This window comes from Petaurus breviceps, unplaced genomic scaffold (assembly GCF_028583685.1).
Source record: "Petaurus breviceps papuanus isolate PSGF00001 unplaced genomic scaffold, PetGlider_PUasm1.0 225, whole genome shotgun sequence".
NCBI lineage: Eukaryota > Metazoa > Chordata > Mammalia > Diprotodontia > Petauridae > Petaurus > Petaurus breviceps.
The window spans coordinates 21073212-21098216 of NW_027185889.1; the positions used below are offsets into that span (position 1 = coordinate 21073212).

Genomic DNA, 25005 nt, shown 5'->3' on the forward strand with positions numbered 1-25005 from the left:
CTCTCTCTCTCTCTCTCTCTCTCTCTCTCTCTCTCTCTCTCTCTCGCACTTGGTACAACTTGCCCTTCCCACAGCTCCCTACTCACCTGGGTTTTCCTACCTACCTCTGATATGAAAAGAGCCATCATCCTGCCTCTCGACCACCAGGTGATGAATATGGAGCACCACAGGAGGGGGGCCAGAGGCTACCGAGTCACTGTGGGGGCTGTCGTCCTATGGACAGGAAAAGGAAAAGTCGTCTTGCTGCTGCTACTAGCTCAGGGAACGATAAAATAAGTCTCTTTTAATAAATATTTCCCTCAAATGAGGAAACTGAGATGTAACTCATGATGTTACATTTTGCTTCCCAAGAAGTTAAAATTCTATTCACCTGAGGACTTCATCAGAAAGAGCCAGGAAAAACCAAAGTCAAAGTCAGAAAAACAGACATTTCTCCAACAATTATTGTAACTTTGGGGAAGGGTTTGGACCAGGGATTTCCCTGATGTAGGGACCTGTGGTGAGGAAACGTCCTCTGCCAAGGCAAAGTCACCTCCAAGCACTTGGTGATTCAATCTTCAGAGCAGCCTGGGGTATCTCAAGGTTGAGGGACTTGTAGAGGGCAGAGGCAGGACAATTGGAACCCAGTACCCCTGACTCTAGACCACAACATCGAAAAGAGAAAAATAATTTGTTCAACATACTTTCAAATTTATCTTTGTATTGGAAACTTGTATCTTCATGGGCATAACTGTTCCAACAGTCTCATCTTCCAGAAAATGTTGAATATTCATAAGAGAAGAGATTAAAAACTCAGTGCTGAAATTTTCTATGTGGCACTGCAGAAATCCATTTTTTGCAGCTAGCAAGGAGTGTATGACAGCACTAGGACCACTTTCAAACCTGAGTGTGATCTCAGGTGAGGCCTTGGCAGGTGGAGACACAGTTTTACGCTCTGAACCTAGTGAAAGGAAATACTGGTGAAGGTTAGATGGCTTTTCAACGTCCAAAAATATGTCCAATTCTCTGCCATGAAAGACTCAATGCTGTGCTTACTCTGATCAGTTATAGGCACAAAGAACGTGTATTTCCCTTTTCCTTCCTTCCCTTGCTCCCTCTTTGCCTTTCCCACTTAGTAATCTAAGGGCTATTTTCAGGTACAATTTATGTAGACATAGACACCAAGACACTGCTCATATACACATAGAGCCCTTTATCCAACGCTTCATAGGCAGCTTTCTATCACAATTCCCACCCTTACCCACCCCAATTACTTCACTGAATTATTTCTACTTTAAAGACAACAGAATGCATTAATAAGACAATGTAATGAAAGATGAATTCAACTAAGTTACCTCTGAAAAATATCCCACAAACTATTGCTAACGTTTAGGTGCATGAATGAGTTTGCATGTCTTTGGGACACACAGTGGACAGTCATAAGAATATCTACTGTTGGCCATAGGAAAATCAAAGTCAGTTCACAAATGAGCTTCTAACGAGTCCCCAGAAGCCTCCTGGACCCTTTGGACTGACCCTTTTGGCCTGATAGCGAGGGGAAGACAACCACCTCAGACAATGCTGGTGTGAGCGGCCAAGGCACTGTACTGACAGACTTCCTGTCTGTCACTGTCTACACTGCTGGAGAATAATGGGAAACTCATCACTACTAAATCCATGCTAGTGAGGGCTTTGCTGTATTTTCTTTCAGCAGGAGAAAAGAAACGAAAGTAGAGATGGGAATTTGGGGAATTTCACATAATTCCCAGTAAAGGTGTCAAGTACTCATAAAGAGGAATAGGAGAAATTAAGGTACTTCTATCTATACCCTAAAACCTGGCAATCAAACTAATGGTAGAGCAGAGGACAGTAAAAGCAGACTGGGCAATTCGGGAAGCAATTGAGCCTGAGTTCACATGAGTGCTGCTTGAATTTCTAAAACAATAAATGAGTAACACTGAAGAAAAGAAATTGTAGAGTTTGGGGTTTGGGTTTTTTTTTTTTAAGTCCTCTTTGGGGGAGAGGAAAGGAGGGGTCTTTTTAAAACAGAAACACTAAACAATGTGAAAAGGCTTGAAAAGTAAATATATGATGCTTCCTGAACCAAAGACATAGGCAAATGTCAAGTTACTTATCTCTAACAACGTAAGATCAATTCTTATCAAATATAATGCTTCACCATAATTTAATTCAGCTTGCACTAGTACCTAAGCAAGCACAGGCTTTGAAGTCAGAAATTTCAGTCAAAAATACTTTTAGCAACTAAAATTCACTTTTAGACAGAGAAAAAGCATTTCCATCATTACAACCTTTTTTCTTTAAGTTAGGTATGATGGAGCCTGGCTACAATTCATCCACAGGTATTTATATTTATCTCTTACCTGCCTACACCATCAATGTAGCTGATGCAGCACATAACATAGCATATAAAGGACTTCTGTTCATTCTGGTGGCTGAATTCCCTCAGTGGGGGCCACAGTGACTCACACTTCACCAGACTTTGTTGCTCTGGTGGACTGAAGAACACTGGAGTTTCAAACCCTTGAGTTGCCAATAAGGCTCATCCAGTTTTTTGGAGACTGGCAAACTACTTTACTGCAAATTATATTTTTACACTGAAAGAATCACCTGAGAATACAGACTTATTGCTCCCTGGAGTAACTCAGTGAGCACTCACCACATAACTCATGCACAAGGCATCCAGGAATATTTTTTCTTTAAATAATTTATAGCAAAAGAGAAAGTTTTTATGGGCCTGGGCAGGGAAGATGATGTTACCTACAGATTCAGAAAATCTGGGGACCTGTCAATGACACACCTGGATATGACTGCAACATGGGCTGCAGTAGGAGAGAGGTGGTTTTGGATTTCTACATTCCCCCTTTTTTGGTTTTACTCCCACAACACACTTCTCAACTCTCACTTAACTTGGCTCTCAGTAATTTCCCTGTTTCAGTAGATCCCTCCAGTTTGGGCTTGGTTTCCCTAATTCCATGAGGTTTGGAGCAAAAGCATTCTCATCTGCACTGCTTAGGCAAAAGAAAAGCTGGCAGCAGCCTCGATGCTCTCCATCTCTTGGATGCTGTCTTACAGACAAATGGCACATTTACCTGAACTTCCCAGGATGAGTGGTGAGAACATATTTATTTGATATCATGCAGGGCTGAATTTAGTGCAACATGTAATGTACTAGATACAGCAAAGAAAAAGATTGCAACAGTGCATTTTTAAAAGATAATAGAAAATAATGAACATTGTCATTTTCAGTCTCTAGACTTCCAACCTAATGAGCACTTTCTCCACGTGAGCCAAACAAAGCACTATATGAGATCTAAGCTTATGTTAGCTCTGGAAAGGGCATATTATAAACTAGCTTCATATTCACAGGCTTCATTTCCTTTGTAGCTTCAAACCAAGCTGAGAGTTAGTTGCGGCTCTCCAAATTAAACATGTTCAGCATAAAAGAGAGAAGCCCCATAAGGGCAGGGAACATGCATTTTTCCACCCCCACCTCTCCAATAGCCTATACATCGGGCACTTTGATCAAGCAGGCAGCAAACACAAGCTTGTATTACAAGCTATTGAGAATTCAAATCTCAATATTAAGCATTAAGTTTTCCCCCTTTTAACTGAGGGGGAAGTGCTTTCCTCTCAAAGAAGTGACCCATCAAACCAAAGGATGTGAAGCCCAAATAGAAAAAAAGACTGTGGAGTTCTGAATATGTGAGATATGACTACCACATATAAGAGGAAATGAATCAACTGTAATTAAGTTATGTTTCTTTACTTATTCTACAAAAATTCTCCAACTCAGTCTACAGCCTCTACAGAAGTAGCAATCAATCTAAACTGATTGACTAAATATGTTTTGGTCTTACTAGAAATGAAAGTCAATATTCTATTACTACTTCTACTATGAGACTAATAGAAAAGTTTTTCTTGAATCTAATTATGTCAAAGAAAGACACTCTACTGAGCCATGATGTACAAGTCAAACAATGCAATTTCTCTCAAGCTATCACCTGTGAAAAGAACTAAATATCACATATGCTCTTACCTACTGGGCGATTACAAAGATATTGTCGAATGCTCACATTGCCCAGCTGGCTGGGAGACACTTGGTTCACCTGAAGGCATATTTCAGTATCTTCTCCTCGGATGTCAATTTCTCCATTAACACCAGTGATTTTAAATACCACAACTGACATCTGTTAACAAATACAATTAAAATTAGGACAAAGGACAAAACTTAAAATAACCTGGTCTGGAAGAGCTATACATATAGGAACATAAAGGAAAACAGTATTTCATTCATTTAAAATGCATATATATGAGGCATATTGTGGTTCTGTAATATTTTCTTTCTTTTTTTTTCTTTTTCTGGAGGGCAATTGGGGTTAAGTGACTTGCCCAAGGTCACACGGCTAGTTTTTGTGTTAAGTGTTTGAGGCCAGATTTAAACTCAGGTCCTCCTGACTCCAGGGTCGGTGCTCTATTCACTACACCACCTGGATGCCCCTGTTCTGTAATATTTTCATTCTTAATTCTCAGAAAAAAAAAAAACAGAGGAATTCTGGGATCACAAGGATCAGAGGTTTTGGTTTTTAACTTTTTTAGTAATATATTTCTTTGCTTCATGAGGGATTCCTTCCTTTTGGGACCTGATTTGTGACATTCTTCAAATGTGCCAAAAGAACTTTGTCCTTAATCAAGAGAGTTCCAAAATTGGATCAATGTATTCTTTTCTCCACAAACCACTATCACCTCATTTACAAATATAGTAAACCTCCCATATAGAGACTCCCTACCTCTCCCCTTTTTTTTCTTGGAGGCAATCGGGGTTAAGAGGCTTGCCCAGGTTCATACAGCTAGTAAGTGTCTGAGGTGGATTTGAAATCAAGTCCTCCTGGCTCCAGGGACCAGTTGTTCTTTCCACTCTGCCACCTAGTCGCCCCACCTCTGCCCTTTTTCAAATTCTATTTGGCCTCAGCTAAAGGAAATGTAAGAAAATAAAAACAAGGCAGCAGAGAAGAAAGGACAAGAAAATAAAAAGAAAGACAAGAAGAAAGGGTTCTAACTGCAACCCCCAGGGAAGAACCACAAGGTAGATGGGCAAGAAATTCATTCCAACAGGAGCAAGCACTAAGCCTGGGAGGCTGCAGACGAACCACCCTGCCACACTGCATCCCTCATTGATTATACAGCCCGAGGACCCTGCTGGCCCAGGGAGAAGGCTCAAGTTTCTGGGAATGAATGTGCTAAGTTGAGTTGGTAGTGCATACGCTTCCAAAGAATCTCCTCAAACCATTACCATCTCTTCATGATTTTCTTGAGCGCTCTCTGAATTTGTACTGACAGCATCTGGAGAGGATTCTGCACAATTCTGAATCTTTGCACCAACACTGGTATTTTCTAATGGACTCTGGTAACTCATCTGTGAGATATCTTCAATACCTAGCATAAGAGAATTGAACGAATATTTTATAAAGTCCATTTTCCATACATGCAACATCACATTTATCTAACAGCTATATTAAAATGGAAAAATCACACCTATACTCTGACAATAAAAATACCCTAACTTTCCATACCTTCAATGTTATCCCAAGTATTCTTATGCTAAAAATAAAATACAATCAAAGACTGGTAAGTGAACAGAGAATGAGTCAGAGTTCCTTCCATTCGTATTTGCCCAAAACATTACACAAAAAGACGCTGAGCTCCCAAACTTCCAAGTACAGAAAAAGGCATCCATTTTTGATGGGTCTAATGCTCTGACTACTCTCAAAATGCCTGATTCCAGAAACCACTTTCACCTTCCTGTCATTCCAACCTCTCCTATCCAAAAGAACAAGAATCCTCTTCCTCCTGGAGCACACTTTTCATTTTATTGTCTTTTTAAAGACTCTGCAATGATTCCTGGTGGTCTTTCAACTCAAATCAAAGGTAGTGCTTCTCTACCAACTGCTCCCCCACCATTCAATTGCCCTAAATGCCCAGCACCTCCAGTCTCTAGCTGCTGCTTCACAGGGTACTAGACCACCTTGAGTTTACACAACATGGCCTGGTCATATTACTCAGAGTCCCTTGGTCCATCTTCTCACTAACGTCCATGGCCGATAGGTTTTAACCCTTTCATTTCTGGAATTTCCCTCCTGGGATCCCACCGTCTTGACTAAGGAGCACCTCCCTTAGCGCATATTTTGTTAAGGCTCCAATCTCACCAGGGGCCAATCTTTCTTCTTCTTAACACTGACTCTCTCTCTCTCTCTGTCTCTCTCTCCAGTTCTAGAATCACAATCAAATCAACTCTCCCACTGTTCCTAAAAGGAATCTATCAGTCTACTCCCTAGCGGCCCTACTCCCCATCCCTGTAACTTTTCTGACCAAAGTACCCCGTCCTATGCATCAATTCGCCATCTGTGCAGTCTCTGCACTAAAGTCTAAACTTTGTAAGGACAGAGGCTGTCTTGCGTTTGTATTTATATCCCCACAGTGCTTGCGATATAGTTAAGAGCATAAGAAATGCTTTTTTCTTTCATTCATTCCATCATCACTTGAGCCATCATGTTTCACACATTGTGCCAAATGTTATTATCACAGAACTTTTCTCTCCTCTTCACAGTAACCCCAAGAAGTAAAACAGGAAAGGATTGTTTCCAAATCACAGATTCGGAATAAAAGCTGAGGCACAGGGAGGTCAAAACCCAAAATTGAACAGCTACCCCTCTATTTCTGCCTCTGAACTTTCACTATATTCACCATCATATTTTTAAAAAATAATTATATGTTAACATAGTATTTTCTACAGTGAAAATTAGAAAATGAAACTCTATCTTTAGACCACCATTCTCTGGAACATTAAACTGTACGAAAGGTAGAAAATACTATTTTTAAGTTTCAGTAACAAAGATGATCACATTTCCTCTATGATGTGTAACTGAATTTTCTAAATCTCCCTTTTACCACGTCTAAACATGTCTCTCCTTTGTGCTAGATTGTAACCCATGAGCTCTGTGGAATTGTTTTAGGTGTTCACAATTTGGACAACCACAAAATTTAACCCAGGCTGGAAAAGTGACAGAGGGATGGCTGCCAAGTGCTTTAAAGGAACTTAGTCACTACAAACAAGGCTCACTCCAACACTTAAGGCAGGTGGTCTTACCTTTTTCCAAAAATATATGGCTATCATTTTCTAAAAGTTGTTCTTCCAGCATCATGCTGTCAATTGAAATGGCATCTAGTGAGACCTGGGATGGACTTCTCTTCATGTTCTTATAAGAAACAGAGAATGCAGGTGGAGGGGGCGGGCAGCGTTCCTTAGGCTTTCCACTTTTTAAACATGTAAAAATATTAGGGAATTGGTATGAGAAAGGTAATTCAATTATAGAATTATTTTCTTCCAACTAAATAAAATAAAATCATATATACTACCCCCTAAGGCATTAAAAATGAGCTATTTTAAGAAAAAATAAACATTCAAAAATATCTCAAAAACATTCATAACAAACATTTTAGTCATAATCCAGGAATCCACTAAGCTAAAATGCAAATATTTCAGTGAGGTGTGGGGAAGAAGAGGAAGTGAAAAAAAGAGAAAATACATGCTTGTTAATTGAAAAAAAGCAAACTAAAATGAATACTACATTTTTTTTTGCTTTTTTTTTTTTTGAGTGGAGAAGGCAGGGCAATTGGGGTTAAGTGACTTGCCCAAGTGTTAATTAAGTGTCTAAGCCTGGATTTGAACTCAGGTCCTCCTGACTCCAGGGCCAGTGTTCTATTCACTGAGCCACCTAGCCGCCCCAAACACTACATTTTTAAAATGCTTATTCCTTGCCTTAGTGGTGGAAATTCTTCTGACATATTTTTCCCCAAAAAAAGTATCAAAAAAAAAATCAGATACCCTTTTATGCCAATATTCAAAAACTATCTTTGCAATGCCATTTCTGATTTTCATTTACAAACTTTCACTTTTCAGAATCAATTTTCATTTTGGTATTAACAATTATATACTGAAAGAGTTCACTACGCAACTTCATATTTGTAGATTTACTTTTAGTATGTAGTATCCAAGTACTAACTGATCATCTATTGTAATGACAGATTTATATACGGAAAATATTTTCCTTGATGTTTAAAAAAAAAAATCAACTCAACAGTGAATAATTACCTTAAAGAGGATTGTGATGTAAACATTCTAAGTGTGGATGCCTGATCTTTATTTATCTCTTGTTCCTGAGAGAGTAAAGCAGTTTCTGGGATCAAAGAGTCAGTGGTTCCATTTGCTTTGTGCATTAAACTATTTGGAAATATATTTTGTTCATCATCTTTATCAATTAACAATGTTCTAGAATCTTCTTTGTCATCTGAGACATGAGGTGAATCTGTGGAAGATGAGCTGCTTTTGTCCCTTATTTCCATAAAAACTTCTTCTGTCCCACTTCTGCAAACTAGCCCAGGACTTTCATCTTCGGTTATTTTCCCTAAGCTTTTATCTGATGAATCCAAAAACGACATTCCTTTCTGCAGATTTGTATCGCTGGCTGATTTGAAAAGACATGGATCCATGGAGGGGACGTGGCTAAGGTCAACACTCATGGACCTATTGTCTGCCATTAAATTAACACCTGAACTCCTCGTGGGATCCACTGCACCAGAAACAGATTTCCTTTTGGACTTCAGAGTTTCTCCAGTGTCCACAGGTGAATCTTCAGGGACCACTGGACCCTGGCCTTCAGAGAGGGGAGACTTAAATGAATGGGCTTGATCTAACGGGTGGAGCAGCAGAGCAACTTCCGCACTTTTCAGTAAAATGCCCACACAAATGGATGCTTCTGTGGCAGGTTTGCCTGTCACTGCTTCCACGTCTTTCCTCAAGTTCTCGGAAAGCAGAATAAGCGACTCATGGAGGAAAAGCAGGAATAGATACTGGTAGTGATTGATCTGCATACTGACATGTTTCTGAATGTGAACCAACATGTGAAGGTCGGCACTTGGGGAAGCCGTGGCAGGAAGAGAAGCTGGGTGAGCTTCAGACAGCGGCATGCTCTGAGCACCATCTGTCACAGGTGCGGACTCAGTGCTGTAGTACTCCTTGAGGAGCTTTTTGCGCTTTAGGCGACTGGCCAGATCACTAGAGTCACTTTTTGAAACGTTTAACAGTGTTGGATTACAAGACTGGAACTCTTTTTGGGACTCTGCAAATCGGGTGGGCTGGCAAATCCAGAGGGAAAGGGGAAAGGAGTCGACAAAGTTCACTGGCCGTCCCTTCCCACTTCTCATTCCCTCGTAGTCTATCCAGAACTGGGAAAAGTGCACAGCCCAGACGTCGGTGGCCGCTGATGTCTTTAGAGTGTATTTATTTAACTTGGGAGTAACATAGCCCTTATAAACGTCATGCATCTTGGTGTCTTGCTCATGAGCATGTCTCTGGAAGATTGGATGTAGGAGATCAAAATTATCACAAGATTTGGGAAAGCTGGTATATGTTTTACTAAAAAAACTGCAGTCTTTGAAGTCTTGGAACAAAGCTTCTAAGTCAGAATGCCTGCAGTTTGGAGAATGCCTTGTATTTGTGGCAATCACTTCAGAACTCTGAACAGAAACTGCACGTGGTTGATCTTGATGGCATTCTGATTTCTTTTCAGAAGGAATGACAAGCTAGAAGGGAAAAAAAAAACATTTTATATAGTCAAAGCTATAAGTACCTAAATTTATTCTCATTTATCAAAGCCAAGACTTATCTCAAAAGGGATTTTCCTAAAAGTTTCACACTCAAAAATCAGTTAAATGTTTTACTATTTGAACATAAAATGTTAATTTGGTCACATTGCTTATGTGAGAGACAGCTAGATGGTGCCACAGTACACAGAGCAATGGGTCTGGAGTCAGGAAGACCAGAGTTCAAATCCTACCTCAGGTCTTTCCCACTTGTGTGACCCTGGGCAAGTCACCTTACCTCTGTCTGCTTGTTTCCTCATTTGTAAAATGAGGATAATAATAGCATCTTTCTTGCAGGGTTGTTTGTGGATAAGTTAACATTTTGCAAACCATAAACACATTACAAATACTAGCTATTGCTGTTATGGTCATATATATTATACAATGCAAAGAACATTTTCTTATAAATTTCTGGAATTGTACAGTGTTCCATACTTTTTCCCCACAGATGATATGTGACAGAATGAAAAAATAAAATATGAAAAAAAATCTCAGGTGCTGGGAACCTCCTTAGGATGTGTATTTATTCAGATTTTTAAATTCTCTGACCCAAATTTTAGGTAGGTCCTCTATAAAAGACTTAGGAAACTGAAAGGAGAAAATGTAAATCAACTCGAGAAACTGATTTCTTTTAACATTTACCTTTTTGTAAATGCTCATACACTAAAACCTTAATAGATGAGAATACAATAATACAAAGGACCTGGAATGGATTTTTATTAGCCCCGTAGGCCTCAGATTACTCATCTGTAAAATGAGGGGGTTACCTAGACTCTCCTTTTCTCTTTCTCACAAGTGTGCATATACATATTATATAATGCTCTTATGTCATATTATATTACATATAATCTCAAAGTTCTCTTATAACTTTAAATCCTATGAAGCCAAGATTGAATTCAGTATCTTAAACAACATTTTGAAAACTTTTAAATACTGAACATTTATATGGAATTTTCTTTATGAGAAGTTCAAAAGTCTTAATCCCTGGGATAATAATCTTTAATTTACTGATTGTGTACTGGAGGAAGGCAGCGTGATAGACTCAGATGAGCAAAGGATCGACTGCCAGCAGGAGAGCAAGTATAGCTATCAGCAATCCTCAGGAGAGAAAAGTCATTCAAATCCTAGTTTCATCAGCCATAAAAGAAGGAGGTTGGATTAGATGATCCTGAAAACCCTATTTCTCTCCATGACTAGGCCTATGATCTCTAAGGTTTCTTCTAGATTCAAAATGTAAGATACTGATCCTCTCTGACATGAGAGAAACAGGGATTTTTGTGAAGTCCACATCTCCTCACTCTTCACTACATGGCACCATTCCTTTCAGGCTTCTCTCTGGAATGTGTCTACTGTTGACATTTTAACACTAGTCCAAATATTATGATATTCAAGGGGATAGATTGCCAAATCTTATCATCTGAACATTTAGTTTCATACATATATGTATGTATACATGTATGCATGTGTATATACCCATACATGTCTATATGTATGCATACATGCACATACATGTATGTATAATATACACATATATTTTTAAAATTTCTTCATAAAAGTTGGGACATGAAGGAAAAAAACCTTGAGCTAATTTTAAAACTTCAACTTAAGAGCTCATCTCCAGCCAGAACATTTAAATCAGATTTAGTGAGCAGTAAAACTAATTATAGTTTCACATCTTTCTTGCTCACCTCTGAGTGGAAGAACAGTCAAATGAGGAAAAGGAAGTTGGAAAATGAAATAAAAGGACTGAGGCAACTACAAAATGAATAATCAATTTTATTTTATGATGAATGAAAATTTAAAGGTTAAAAATAAAGTTGCTAAATGAAAATCAGCATCACAGTTGAGAAAATTTATACCATTAAAGGCAACTGAAATTCTGGAAATCATAATGCTAAACGTGGAACCTCTTCCTGCTTGTAATGTTGAAGTAACTTTATTATAGGATCATGGGATTTTAGAGTTGGAAAAGGCCTCAGAGGCCTAGAACTCGGTCTCTCTCTGACTCTACAGAAGATGAAACAGAAGCCTCCAGAGTTTATGTCACAAAAGGCTGCAAAGGCACTGAATTAGGAGCTAAACAAGTCAGATTCGCATCTCCATGTTCCCCAGACGTATCACTGTTTCCACTAACCCCCAAACAAGGAAGGTGAAGGAGACTGGGCCTGGCCCTCATCGGACCTTCTCTGTTGTTCTGGGAACCACATTTCAAGAGGGATACCTGCAGGCTTCTCACCGGAGGTCATACAGTACCTTAAGCATTAATCCATCAACTCGAATATCAACGTGTTCATCAGACTTTGAATTGTCATTCAACTTGTACATGGCCATGAACTGATTGAGACTTTGTTTTAAATCCAACACAAACTGATTTAACCAGAGAAGACTTCTCTCATCCAGAGTAAACTGTAGTGCATTCAGTTGTACATAAAGGTTGGGACATGGAACTGGGCAGAAGAAAAATAAACACGAATGTGAAACTTATAGCTCTAAAGCATAAATAATTTTCACTGAAAACAGAAAACAAAAGCACTGGGGTTGGAAGTGAGGTGGCACAGTGGACAGAGCACTAGGCTTGGAGTCAGTAAGCCTTCAGTTCCAATGCAGCTCCACACACTGACTAGCTATGTGACCTTGGGAAAGTCATTTAACCCTGATCTTCACCATCAGTTTCCTCTATAACAAGCAAACTGAAAGTGCTATACAAATGTTAGTTATTACTATCAGCAACAGCCAAGGACAGCAAACTCTAAAAGCATCTCTGCTTATCATCTATCAGCAAATACTCTGGAAGCTACTCTCAACCTTCCCCTATAGAAATGGGGAATGGAACTGTGGCTTCCCCTGTAATAAAGGACTCCCAGTTGAGGAAACTCCCTCTACCAAAGCAGGCTAGTCCTTTCCTTGCAACTCTGCATCAGAGTTGCCTATGGCACCAAGAGGTAAAGTGACTTTTCCACAGTCACAGAGCCACTATTATGTGTCAAAGGTGGGACTGAACTCTGGTCTTCTGCCTTCAACTCAACCTCTCCATCTCTCTGTCTCTCCTTCCTTGGAAGAATGCTCAATAGATGAATCTTACCCACCCACTCCAAATAACAGAGCCAAGAATGGATGTGAGAAAGAATTCCTAAGGGATGCATCCACATCACGTATGATTCTTCATAGAGTTTCTCAAATAATGTTTCTATGCCCACTTCAAATGAGTGAAACATGAATCACGTGCTCATCTCTACCATGCTCGGCACTTCTCTTTGCTTCTACTTCATAAAGAATGAATATGCCTGGAAATCCTTGTAAATCAACCTTGTGCACTGTCCCGAAGACTTTTAAGGATCCTACTCTGATCTCCACATGGCTGGCATAAATGATGCTCACTAGAGTTAAACAACTCCAGGACTGGCAGCACACAAGAAAAATGACTCCCTGTAGAATATGCCCTAACACGGTGGTTCTCTGAGATGGTGACATAAAGAATGGAGGTTTTTTGTTCAATGGCAAAGGGACAGAAAATCTACATACAATAGAAAATCAACACGAATGTGACCCTTGTTTTCAGCAAATATAAATATGCATCAGAAAAGACAGTGGAATATAATGGAGTTTATGCTGCATTAAACCAAAAGGAGCAGAATGGTTTTAGGGGCAAAGAGTTTTCATCTTAAAGAGGATCCTAATTTTCTGAAGGTTTTTGTACATTTCTGAACACTGCTTCTCAATGAAAATAGCTTAATGAATGCCTTAAACAATACCCCTTGGTTTCACTTAATTGTTAACATGACAAACATTGTTACCCAAACTGAAGAGAAAGTTCTAATTTAGCACGAGGTATTTTTAAGCAAACTCGAAGGTTTACCCACTGACATCATCCTAGCCCAGATCCCGATTACATTTTTAACCACGTGCCTGGATCATGCACCAGGCTGGCCTCCTTACTCTCAATCTCTCCTACCTTAATTCATCCAACATACCTGCTAATTAACTGCGCCTAGTAAGTCTGCATCATCAGATCAGTCTTCTTTCAGCACTGATTTCTCATTTCATCCTTCTCCTCTGATGCCTAAGTTTCTCAGCCCCCATAATACCGCCTCCACCCAACATTCCCATAGTGTCTTACCATTAACTTGAACATATGATCTCATCTGACCCTCACAATTAATCCATGAAGTAGAGAGGACAGACATAATCACATTTTACAGATGAGGAAACAAAAATTCAAAGGGATTAGTCAATCAGTCAGTTATTTGTTAATGTTCTTCTTAAACTGTGGGTTGGGACCCCAAATGAGGTCTCAACCCAGAGTTTAAGAAGTGCTGAAAGGGATCCCAAGTGGAAAAGGTTTAAGAAGCACTGTAAGTAACTAAGGTCACAAGGTGATTAAATGGCAGAATGAGCCCACAGTTCCACTGTGCCACGTTAGTGCCAAACTTTTCAATCACCTTCCTGATTAGGCTGGTCTCTTCAACGCCCCATGAACACGCCATGCTCATTCTCACCTCCATCTCCACATCATTCTCTCAGCTTCTCCCATTCTAGTCACCCCGTACCCTTTGATAAAGCCAGTTCAAGGACCATCTTTTCAGTGAAAACTCTTGACTACTTCAGCCCTCAAGGAAACCCTATATGACTTTAATATACCACAAAATTCAGCACCTAATAATATACTATTATTTTGGACTCAGCTTGTTTCGAGACTTGGGCTGTACTCCCAAATCACTAATCACTAGCTAGGAAATTATCCTCAAAAATCTGTCACTAGACCCTGCCCTCCCCTCAAACTATCATCTTAGATCATTCTTCCCTTTCTCCATCAATCTATACTGATTGCCTCTACTTCATTTCCTCTCCCTCACTTTTCAACCATTTCTGATTTAGTTTATGATGACATTTCTCAGCTGAACTTGCCCTCTCCAAATTAATTTAGAGGTTAACATTAATGAATGACCGTCACCTTTGAAGGAAATCTCATTTGCCTTTCTCCAGCACCCATTCCCTTCTTTCCATTCCCAGTGGATCCCCCATTTTGAGCACTCCTCACCTCTTGCCAGGACAACTACAATACCCTCTTCACTAGTCTCCATTCTTAGGTTTCTACTCCATTCTACTGTACAGACCATTACTAGTGTCATCTTCTTAAAGTACCACTAGAATTTCAACACTATCTTGCTCAGCAAATTTCAAAAGCTCTTCGATGTACATCTTTTGGATGCAAATGAGTATGGGTATTCAAGGCCCTCCCTAATCTGACTCCCATTTATCTTTTCAGCTTTATCTAACATTAAGTCCCTACTATGCCTTCTGTATTACAGCTCCATAAGATCATCGCCATTCCCTGCCCCTTCCCTCGTGATACCTCCTATGCCTAGAACACTTACCTCCATTTCCTCCTGTTCAAACATCTTTTAGGGTTCAGCTCAAGTACTGTTCCTTCATAAGCCTTCCCTGATGCCCCACAGGAGACGACTTCTCCCAGAACTACACTCACAACCTTTCCATCTACTAATCAAACATAATTCTTATTATCTTGAAGGTCCTCCTCTCTTATTATCACCTATTATACTGGAACCTCCTTGTAGGTACCTCTCCAGGGTCTTCTTTATCTTTATATTACACTGCGCTGCATATGACCAGGCCATGACAAGTGTCAGATGCAGTGTTACTGCATCTGTTCATTGATTAATGTGGTCTAAGCTCTGTCTTCTCTGTACAACCAGAGCGTAAATTCTTTGAAGAACGGGACCATATTGTGAGGCACACAGACACGTGCTAACTAGTTAAAAATGACATTTAGAAAATAAAACTATTTACAGGGAAGGAACAGTATTTTAAGGAGTGTTTTCTGAGAAGTTTCCCAAAATAAAAGTCTAGGTAGGTCCACTTCAAAGTGCACAAAATCCCAAAGATTTTCATACTGAAGAATGGTTTACTTCTACACTATCTTTGAAGTGAATGTAAAAGTCACATATGTGTTCTTTGAAGGCCACTTGGATGAGCACAAACACTAAACCACAACATCAGTAAAAAGCTACATTGGTCATTGCTCTCTTATCTGTCTTTGTTGGTGTCCTTTGCTGATTTCTCTGTTTCCTCTGCCCTCAGTCCTCAATCCTTTCTATACTCTTCTTTGGCCACCTCATTCACACCCATGGCTTTCATTCTCACCTCTATACCCAATTCCCCCACCTCCTCTCTCCCTACCTCCCCATCTCTTTCTCTCTCCCCCTCTATCTCTCCTTCCATCTTTCCCCCACGCCCCTCCCTATATCTCTCTTTCTCTCTACTCCCCCCCATCTCAATCTCCCCCCATCCCTCTCTCCCACTCGCTCTCTCTCCCTGTCTCCCTTACTGAACCTCTGGGATCACTGTCATATTTCCTATGTATTCAATCATCATCTATTCTTTCTTAAAAGTTATGTATGAAGACACTTCATTCCCACCTCCTAAAGGGCTCTTACCTTCAACGAGGTCATAATCCCATTTTTTCATCTTTGTAGCCTCACTGCCTACCACAGGGTCTTGAGTATGCTATGTACTTAATAAATGTTTATTGAATTGAATGCTGAATTTAACAGAAAAATGGTTTTAGTTGATTGGAATCATCAGACACAAAGCTTAGGACTTTTTAAACAGAAAGTGGGGTAAATGAAAAGAGATGTGAATTACTTGTATATTCATTTATAGAATTAGTGGTAAGAGAGCCAAGAACAAGCAAGGAGATAAGAGTTCTAGTTCCAGCTCTTTAAATAACCAGCTAGGTAATCTTGGGAAGGCATATAATCATAATCCCTAGTTCTATTTCCTTGTTTGTCAAATGAAGATAATAGTTCTTTTTCCTACCTACTTTTAAAGGTTATAGTGAAGATCAAATGAAATGTCCATAAAAACTCCTGGACAGGTTTGTACAGTACACAGATGTAAGGTGATTAAGGCAATGAGGAGCTAGATTACAATAGGCTTGAGCTGGGGGAGAGGAGGTGGGGGAAGCATGGATCTAGCTATCAAGAGCTGGGAATGGATAACTACCTAAAGTAAATTCCTGTGTTGCTTCAATTTATCCAAGTTCACATGCCTCCCAGTATATTTTTTAATTGTTATTGTTCAGTAGATCCAACTTATCATGCCCCATTTAGTGTTTTCTTGGCAAAGATACTGCTGTGTTTTTGCCATTTCCTTTTCCAGCTTTTTACAGATAAGGAAACTGAGGCAAACAGGGTTAAGTGACTTGCCCAGGGTCACATGCTAGTAAGTTTCTGAAGCTGGATTTGAATTCAGGAAGATGAGTCTTCCTCACTCCAGGTCTGGCATTTGTTCTAACTAGATCTATACAGCAAAAGATCATTAATAAACTAAAATAAGAAGCATTTTTGTCCATAATAATAGCTAGGATTTATAGAGCACTTTATGGTTGCCAAAGTGCTCCATGTAAGTCATCTCATTTGATCCTATTATTATTATCCCCATTTTTTAGATGAAGACACTGAGCCCTGGAGAGACTACATAACTGGCCAGTGCCTGAGGCAGGAGCTGATCTTAGGTCTTCCTGACTCAAGTCAATTGCTCTAACCACTTCACCACCTACCCATCCTGAATACACCTGAGCACACCCCCTATAACTCTGAGTAAAGTTAAGTGCAGGGATTTAGAAGGAGAGCTAGGTCAACATTCATCCTCACATCATTAAGAAGACCCTGGCAGATGCCATCACTGACATCATTGATGAGAACACTTCCCCCCACCCCCCACTTCTTATTGCAGCCTTCTTATCTGGCTTGATTCTTTGACTGATGAGGAGAATATAGAAATAGTTTTCCATAAACTGTTTTTCACAAGTCTTCATTTTAAAAGTGTCTACTACAACAGGAAGGGGGGGGGGGGAGAGGGAATGTCCCCAATAAACACGAGCAAATCCTTTAAAGCATCACGTCTAGAATATTTAGCTTGTCATATATGCAATGAATGCTCAACTCTGAATCTTAAAATTGCCTTAATAGAATAAACTTGACTTTAAAAAAAACCACAACAGCTTATTATCAGGTCTTAATATTCACTATTTCAAATGTGTTGCTTTTGAGCATGGAAGGAAGCAACTATAAAAATCTGGCAGCCATAAATCAGTTATTTGGTTTGAAAGTAACACTAAAAATTAGTTATGGGGCGGCTAGGTGGCGCAGTGAGTAAAGCGCCGGCCCCAGAGTCAGGAGGACCCGAGTTTGGTTCCGGCCTCAGACACTTAACACCCATACAAAAAAACTAGCCATGTAACCTTGGGCAAGTTATTTAACCCCAACTGCCCTCCAAAAGGCAAAAAAAAAAAAATTAGTTATTTGTTACATTCTACTAATTCCAATAATTCATCCTGAATTATTAATTTTTTTAGTAGCTAAAATTAAGTTGAATTTTACAAAAGAGAAATTAAAGCTTTCAATTTATTCTGGAAATACAATTCTGAAACTTCAAATTTTTACATTTTCATCAGATAATCACCAGAAGCTTAATAATTATGTGCCAAATAAGTCATGAAACAGAAGAAAATATATCTTACTGGGAAAATCCTTGCCATCTGGATAGTAGTATTCTGTGAATTCTATATAAACAGCTGACATTTCTTGTGGAAGATAGAGGGATTTTTTATTGCAGGAAATCATAGTTTTGGGGGAAGATCGATACTGGTCAGCCGTAGAGACCTGCAAAAAAAATCCAAATGCTTAAATGTCATTATTTTGTTAAATAAATAAAATACTAGGGGCGACTTGGTGGCACAGTGAGTAAAGCACCGGCCCCGGAGTCAGGAGGACCCGAGTTCGGTTCCAGCCTCAGATACTGAACATCCACACAAAAAAAATAGCCGTGTAACCTTGGGCAAGTTACTTAACCCCAACTGCCCTCCAAATGGCAAAATAATAATAATAAAATACTTTTCAAATGGAATCTGTAAACTCAAAGCACTTTAACAACAAAGTGTTTGATTAAAAAAATCTTGCTGCAGCCAACTTTCAAAACATCTATTCATGATTTTAAAGAAGAATTTTATTTGTCTCAGAACCCAAGGGCTAAGTGTCAAAAGGAATCATGATTTAACTTTAAATTTAATCTTTTGGAAAAACATTTCAGATGATGCTGAAATGACAAGGTAACACTGATCACTCACCAAATCATCTGACAAATGTAGTCACTGAAGATTAAATACAAAAAATTCCAAGAGAATAATATGTAGAAAATCAAGAGTAAGCAAAAGACTTGTAAAAGAGAAAAAATCCATGTCTAAAGTCTGCCACATAAGCTTTCCCCCCTATTTTACCTAAAAAAGAGAAATACAAAATGGCTCTTAATCTTGTGAATCTTCCCTGTTTCTGCAGTGACCACAGAGAACTGTCATAAAAGGAAGAGAGGATGAAATAATCATATTATGTTCAGGCCATCTATAAAGTGTAATTTGGTCATTAATACTCCAAACATTACAATCTTTAACTAATAACAAACAAGAAGAAATGCTACCAGAGTTACTGAATTTTATCAGTGTTGACCTTTTTGTTATAAACAAAAGCAGAAGGAAGCTACAATTAAACAGCTCAAATTTTCTCTAGAAGAGGCAAAAGAAAAGAAATTATAAACTTGGTTTTATTGAGTGTACAGAGGCAACAAGAAACAACATTTCATGGGGCATTTGTTCATTTCATATGAACAACAAAAAAGAAAGTAAGAGGAAATTCAAGGCAAATATGAAAAAAGTTGGAAAAAAGGGAGTCTAAAAGTAACAGATCTCAAACTATACAGAGCAACAAAAATCAAAATTTTAAAAATCAAGCAGTGGAACAAATTAGGTATATAGCATACAGAAGCAATAGAACAAAGTATCAAAATGTTTTTTAAACTTGAAGACCTGAACAAAGATGGTAGAAACTCACTATACAATAAAAATTCACCAGAAAAGCTGGAAAGCAGGATGGCAAGAATAAGATTTAGACCAACATATCCCACCATATATGCTAAGATATACTCTAAATGGAATCATGACCTTGCTATAAAAGATCACATCGTAAACAAATAAAAGGAGCATGGAAGGAAGCAACTTCAGCAACTATGGACAAAAAAGAGTTCATTACTTAACAAGGAATAGAGAGGATCACACTAGATATAACAGAAAATTTTCATTGTAAAAAAGAGAAAGGTTTTTACAGGAACAAAATCAACAATGATAAAATTAGAAGAGAAAGAGTCAAAGGGGTGGGGAAACCTTTGCAGCAAACTTCTGCCACAAAGGTCTGATTATCCAAGACACAAAATGAAAATCTAAGCTTTCAATAACCATATAAAATGCTCCAAATCACTAGTAATTGAAGAAAAGAAAATTAAAACAACTGAGGTTCTACTGCATACCTATCAGGATGTCAAAAATAATTAAAAAAAAAAAAAAGAAAAGGAAGATGGGAGTTGCCAGAAGGGCCTATGTAAAGACAGGTATATTACCACACTGTTGGGAAAACAGTGAAGTGACACAGCCATTCAGGAAAGCAATTGGGAGCTACACCCCAAAAGTCACTAAACTGTGTATCCAATGACCCAAAGTTACAACTAACCCTATACTCCAGAGAGATCAAAGAAATGAAGGAAAAGATACCCATGGACAAAAAGTATTCACAGCAGCCCTTTATCTTATGGCAAAAAAAAAAAATGGAAATATAAGAGATCATGACCTTCCATCAGGGAATGAATAGTTGAACAAATTGTGATACAAGGATGTAATGAGATATACAGTGTAGGAGAACCCTAGGAAATCTGCATGAATAGAAGAAGGGTGAAGCGAAGAAGCAGCCAGGGAACACTTTATACCAGTACAAAATTGTCAGGAAAAAATAATCCTTAAAAACTCAAGGACTCAGTGCAATGATCAACCACAATCTCAGAGAACTGTGATATATAAGCAGCTTGGGGCAAAATGGATAGAGAGAATGATCCTAAGCCTACGTTAAATTGATCCATGTCAGGCAGACCTAGCCGAAACATTTCATTTTAAATAAAATGGTAGCATTGGCTTCCCAGGGCCATTTGTAAGAACTACTAAAATTTCTCACAAGTGACATTGAAAGGACATAGAACTTACTTGGTATATATTGAAATCTGCAAGTCTAACAACGACAGAACTGGACATTAGTTTAGCTTTTGATTGCTGAGATGATACAGAAGGAGTTCTAGAAATCCCTTTCGGCACTGATTCTTTCCCTATAAGAAACAAAAATTTTTTAGATGTATTGCAAAAGGATTTTCATAGTCAATAACATGGCCCTTTATTCTTAATAGAACTATTAGAAGTCTGCAGTAGAAAGCATTAATAGTTTAAATGATCCTATCTCTTTTAAACGAAAAGCCTGCACACACAAAAATGCCCAAGATAATGTCTTCCAAGACTTTTGGCTATGACTACAACCTTTACCTCTCCTGCTTCAAAAGATTCCACAGAACTGCAAAAGGTGCTGAAAAATCCTACTGAGATTTTAAGCTCATTTTTTTTACGTGGCTTAGTCTCTAATCTGAGATTTTTAGAGTACAGATCTTTAGAAATTAAGTAGAGGGAATGGAGAAAAGGCCTGTGTGATTATACATATGACAGTGTGGTAATGGAACCCTGTGATGAGAGGAAACACACCTGTTTGGACATGCTGAGGGGGAGCATGTGTTGGGGATCTGGGAGGAGAATCAACATTATGATCCTTCACAGCCTGTTTAAGCATTTCGACATTGGAGCTGAACTCGTCTAACAGTTCTTTGGCCCATCCATTTTTGGTCTTGGTAGCATCACTATAATACATCCAGTGACTACAGCTGTCTCCTGCAAATACCAAGAAACAAATTTAATTTTTTCTCCCTGGTTCAAGTTTTTAAATAAGCAAGATTTTACAAAAGATAGAGAGGCAACATGGTAGTGGATAAGGAGGTGGTGTCAAAGTCTCCAAGACCTGACATTCTGGCTGGCTGGTCCTAGGTAAGTTATTTAACTTCAGTGTTCTGGGCAAATCTCCAGAGAAAGAGTCGAAGGAGTTTCTGCATCCAAGAGGTCCCTGGACCAATGGGATCTCAGGCTCAGGCCCTATTCTTAGTCACAAGGATGCTTTAATTTCCTAATTAATTTGCTACCTTTTAAGTGATACAAAGTGAAATAAGTAGAACCAGTATACACACACACACACACATACACACACACACACAAAATAACAACAAAATGGAAAAGAACAATAACAGCACGTCAAATGGAACCAGTTTCTGGGACAAAGCTCAGCTCCAAACAAGAATCAAAAGGATGTGGCCCCTTCCTTTCCTGGGAGGGATGGAGCACCATGGACATGGGACAGGGTATATTATATCAGACTTGGTTTACCTGGTTCTTAGTTTTGCTGAACTCTTTTTCTCTTTTTATTCCTGGTCACAAGAGAGAGTTTTTTTGGGATGGAGAGGGAGCAGAGCTATATTAGAGGAGGTGAGGTGACAAAGTGGATAGAGCACCAGGCCTACCGTCAGGAAGGTCTGGGTTCAATTCAAGCCTCAGACACTTACCAACTATTTGATCCTGGGCAAATCACTTAACTGCTCCTTGCCTCAGTTTCCTCATCTGTAAAATGGGGATAATTACAGCATTTTGCCTCCCAGGTGGTTGTGATGATCAAATGAGACAATATTTGTAAAGCACTTAGCTCAGTGCCTGACATATAGTAAGCATTACGTTAGCTATTATTGTCATTATACTGGGAAACGTAGGTGATGTGAAAACAAATGATACTTTTTTAAAAAATCTACTCTCTTTCAATTCACCTGCTACCTATTTTGGTTTCTTAGAGATCTAAAAATGGGCCAAATCCGATCCCACACAGGCACAACCAGCTTGAAGCTAATTATCTGACAGGGCTTTTTGTCAAGAAACCTTTTTGATTTTGTCAAAATCCTATGAGCCGTCAAATGACTCATCCTCAAAGCCAAGCTGAGCTGTTCGATGGTGTCAACCATGTGAGGCACCTTTCATTGGCCAGAATCTCAGTTCTATAATTTGGGAGAGAAGTCCTGACAGTGAGTTCAACACCAGCATGGGAAAGCCCTCTATCAAAGAGGATTTCTGCTCAGTGGGTCACTTAATCCTAATCCTTCAGGGAAATGTTAAAATAGCCAAATCCTGGTCAAGACAAATGCCCCAAGTAGATAATATATCTGATAAGAGGAATATACTGAAAACTCTCAAAATAAAAATAGTCTTACTGTTTGGGGGCATAAGGAAGTAGATCAATAACAATGACATAAGTGGACATCAAAACTTTCTTTAGAAGCTTCAAAATCAAAATTCAATGAGTGAAGAAAATGGAAACATGTTATTTACCCTCAGTTTTACCCTATTACACTATGAACAGTTTTCAAATAGCTTAAGAATCTGGAATCTAGGGAAGGGGTATGCTGACTCTTTATCTTTCTAACGTGACATCAAATATTTCAACAATATGTTAAAAAAAAACACAACTTGGTAAAATGAAATTTTATTTATAAAACTGCCAAATTCTGGGAGTCAAATTCTGACATGTCTAAATAATATAGCTGTCATAAAGTACATCTCTTGGAGAGAAAAACCATACATGCATTACTTAAAAGATCTTCTACAAAAAAGTTACATTTTCTTTTGTCTTGTCCACGTGGGGAAATAAAGGCTCCCCTTCAATGAAGAGAACAACATGAAATCAAATTCATTTAGTTTGGCTTCTGATGTTCCGAAATGTTTCTATTTTGAATAATTTTTGTAAAGGTTACCAAAACCTCTTACCTGAGGCCTGCTAATTCAATTTGATTTACTTTTAAATTAACATTATCTTAGTTGAATGGAAATTTTTAATTACAGAAGGCAAACTATTTCTAATTTGCATAGATTCCAGCTTCAATATCCCATAAGTGTCTTCCACAAGTTAACAATTATTTTGCTAGAAGTACCGAAGGAGAAGAAAAACAACCACCATATAAAATGAGGCAGAAAAAAATATATACTTCTGAGAAAAAAATTCCAATGAGAATCATGGTGCAGAAGCTTTCTAAAAACTTAATACTTCAATGATCTATTCTCATCTCCAAAACATGTTTTGTAGATCTATAGGATCTAGGATCCTTTGTAAGAGAAAATGCTCCATTATTTTAAGGAAAGAGATTTTCAGAGTATGTCAAGCTTATTAGACATAATCTAACTCAGTAGCCTCTCATCTGGGCTTTTTATTTTACATACCTGCTTTGTGATACGGATAATAATCTACAGTTAGATGACTAAAAGAGAGTTGCATGGCTCCTCCGGTGATACGTCTACTAGACTCTGCAAAAGAACAAACAATGAAGTGTAACATGGACTTAATATGTCATTTAGAAAATAGCACGCCTAGGCATTTAATAATGAATTTTATCTTTTTTAAGTCGTGTCCGATTCTTCATGACCCCATTTAGGGTTTTCTTAGCAAAGATATTGGAGTAGTTTGCCATTTCCTTCTCCAGCTCATTTTACAGGTGAGGAAACTGAGGCAAACAGGGCTAAGTGACTTACCCAATATCACACAGGTGGTATCTGAGGCTGGATTTGGACTCAGGAAGATGAGTCTTTCTGACTCCAGGCCTGATACTCTATTCACTGTGTGACCTAGCTGCTGCAAAATATGACTAATAATCTTCATTTAAGAAAATTACACTTAAGTATATAATATAGAAACAAAACAAATTTCAGGCTAAAAATTCAAAAAACGCAAATAAGTCTATTTTAAATAAAATAATAGAAAAGACAACACAATTATCTGAACAACATTGACAAACCAAAATAACCAGTGTTGAGAAAAGAATTAGCTAGATCGAGGGAAGTCATAAGGGCAAGTAGAAAAGAAGCACTGTCATCCAAAGCTAACTGGCCCAAGGGTGATCCCATAATGTTAAACACCATGTTCTAACCAACAGGCTGGCTAGCCCAGACAGTCTATTTTGTGTAGACAGTGTAGTGGAGGGAATTCTTTTCTACAGTAGGTAGGCCACTAGAGAACACTGGCAATTGGGAAGCTTGTTTTGGGTCTTTGATTGACACAAGCCTAACTGTTAAAGAGCTGCCCAGGATCTCTGAAGCTTAGTATAAATAGGGGAATAGTAGGCTCTTCAAGGAGGCTACCTGACAAATACTGGGCTGTGTGGGTAAGATAAAGCAGAGGAAGCCTAAAACCCAAATGGGAGGTAGGAATTTGTTTAGACATCTGTGAATAATCCATGTGGACATCGTTAAGAATGTACCAGAGACTAAATTTCTTTACAAAGACA

General features: G+C 38.6%; 1 protein-coding gene across 1 annotated transcript in view; it reads right to left on the bottom strand.

Moving 5' to 3' along the window:
• Positions 1-25005, bottom strand: part of BLTP3B (bridge-like lipid transfer protein family member 3B) — a 76693-nt gene that overhangs the window by 7715 nt on the left and 43973 nt on the right. The window contains exons 9-19 of the mRNA XM_069095214.1: positions 23945-24028; positions 21344-21526; positions 20801-20919; positions 18242-18383; positions 11953-12146; positions 8150-9639; positions 7145-7311; positions 5291-5433; positions 4037-4187; positions 684-940; positions 105-213 (exon numbers count right to left, since the gene is read on the bottom strand). Of these exons, the coding sequence (XP_068951315.1) occupies positions 105-213; positions 684-940; positions 4037-4187; positions 5291-5433; positions 7145-7311; positions 8150-9639; positions 11953-12146; positions 18242-18383; positions 20801-20919; positions 21344-21526; positions 23945-24028 (3039 nt within the window). The remainder of the gene's footprint in view (positions 1-104; positions 214-683; positions 941-4036; positions 4188-5290; positions 5434-7144; positions 7312-8149; positions 9640-11952; positions 12147-18241; positions 18384-20800; positions 20920-21343; positions 21527-23944; positions 24029-25005) is intronic.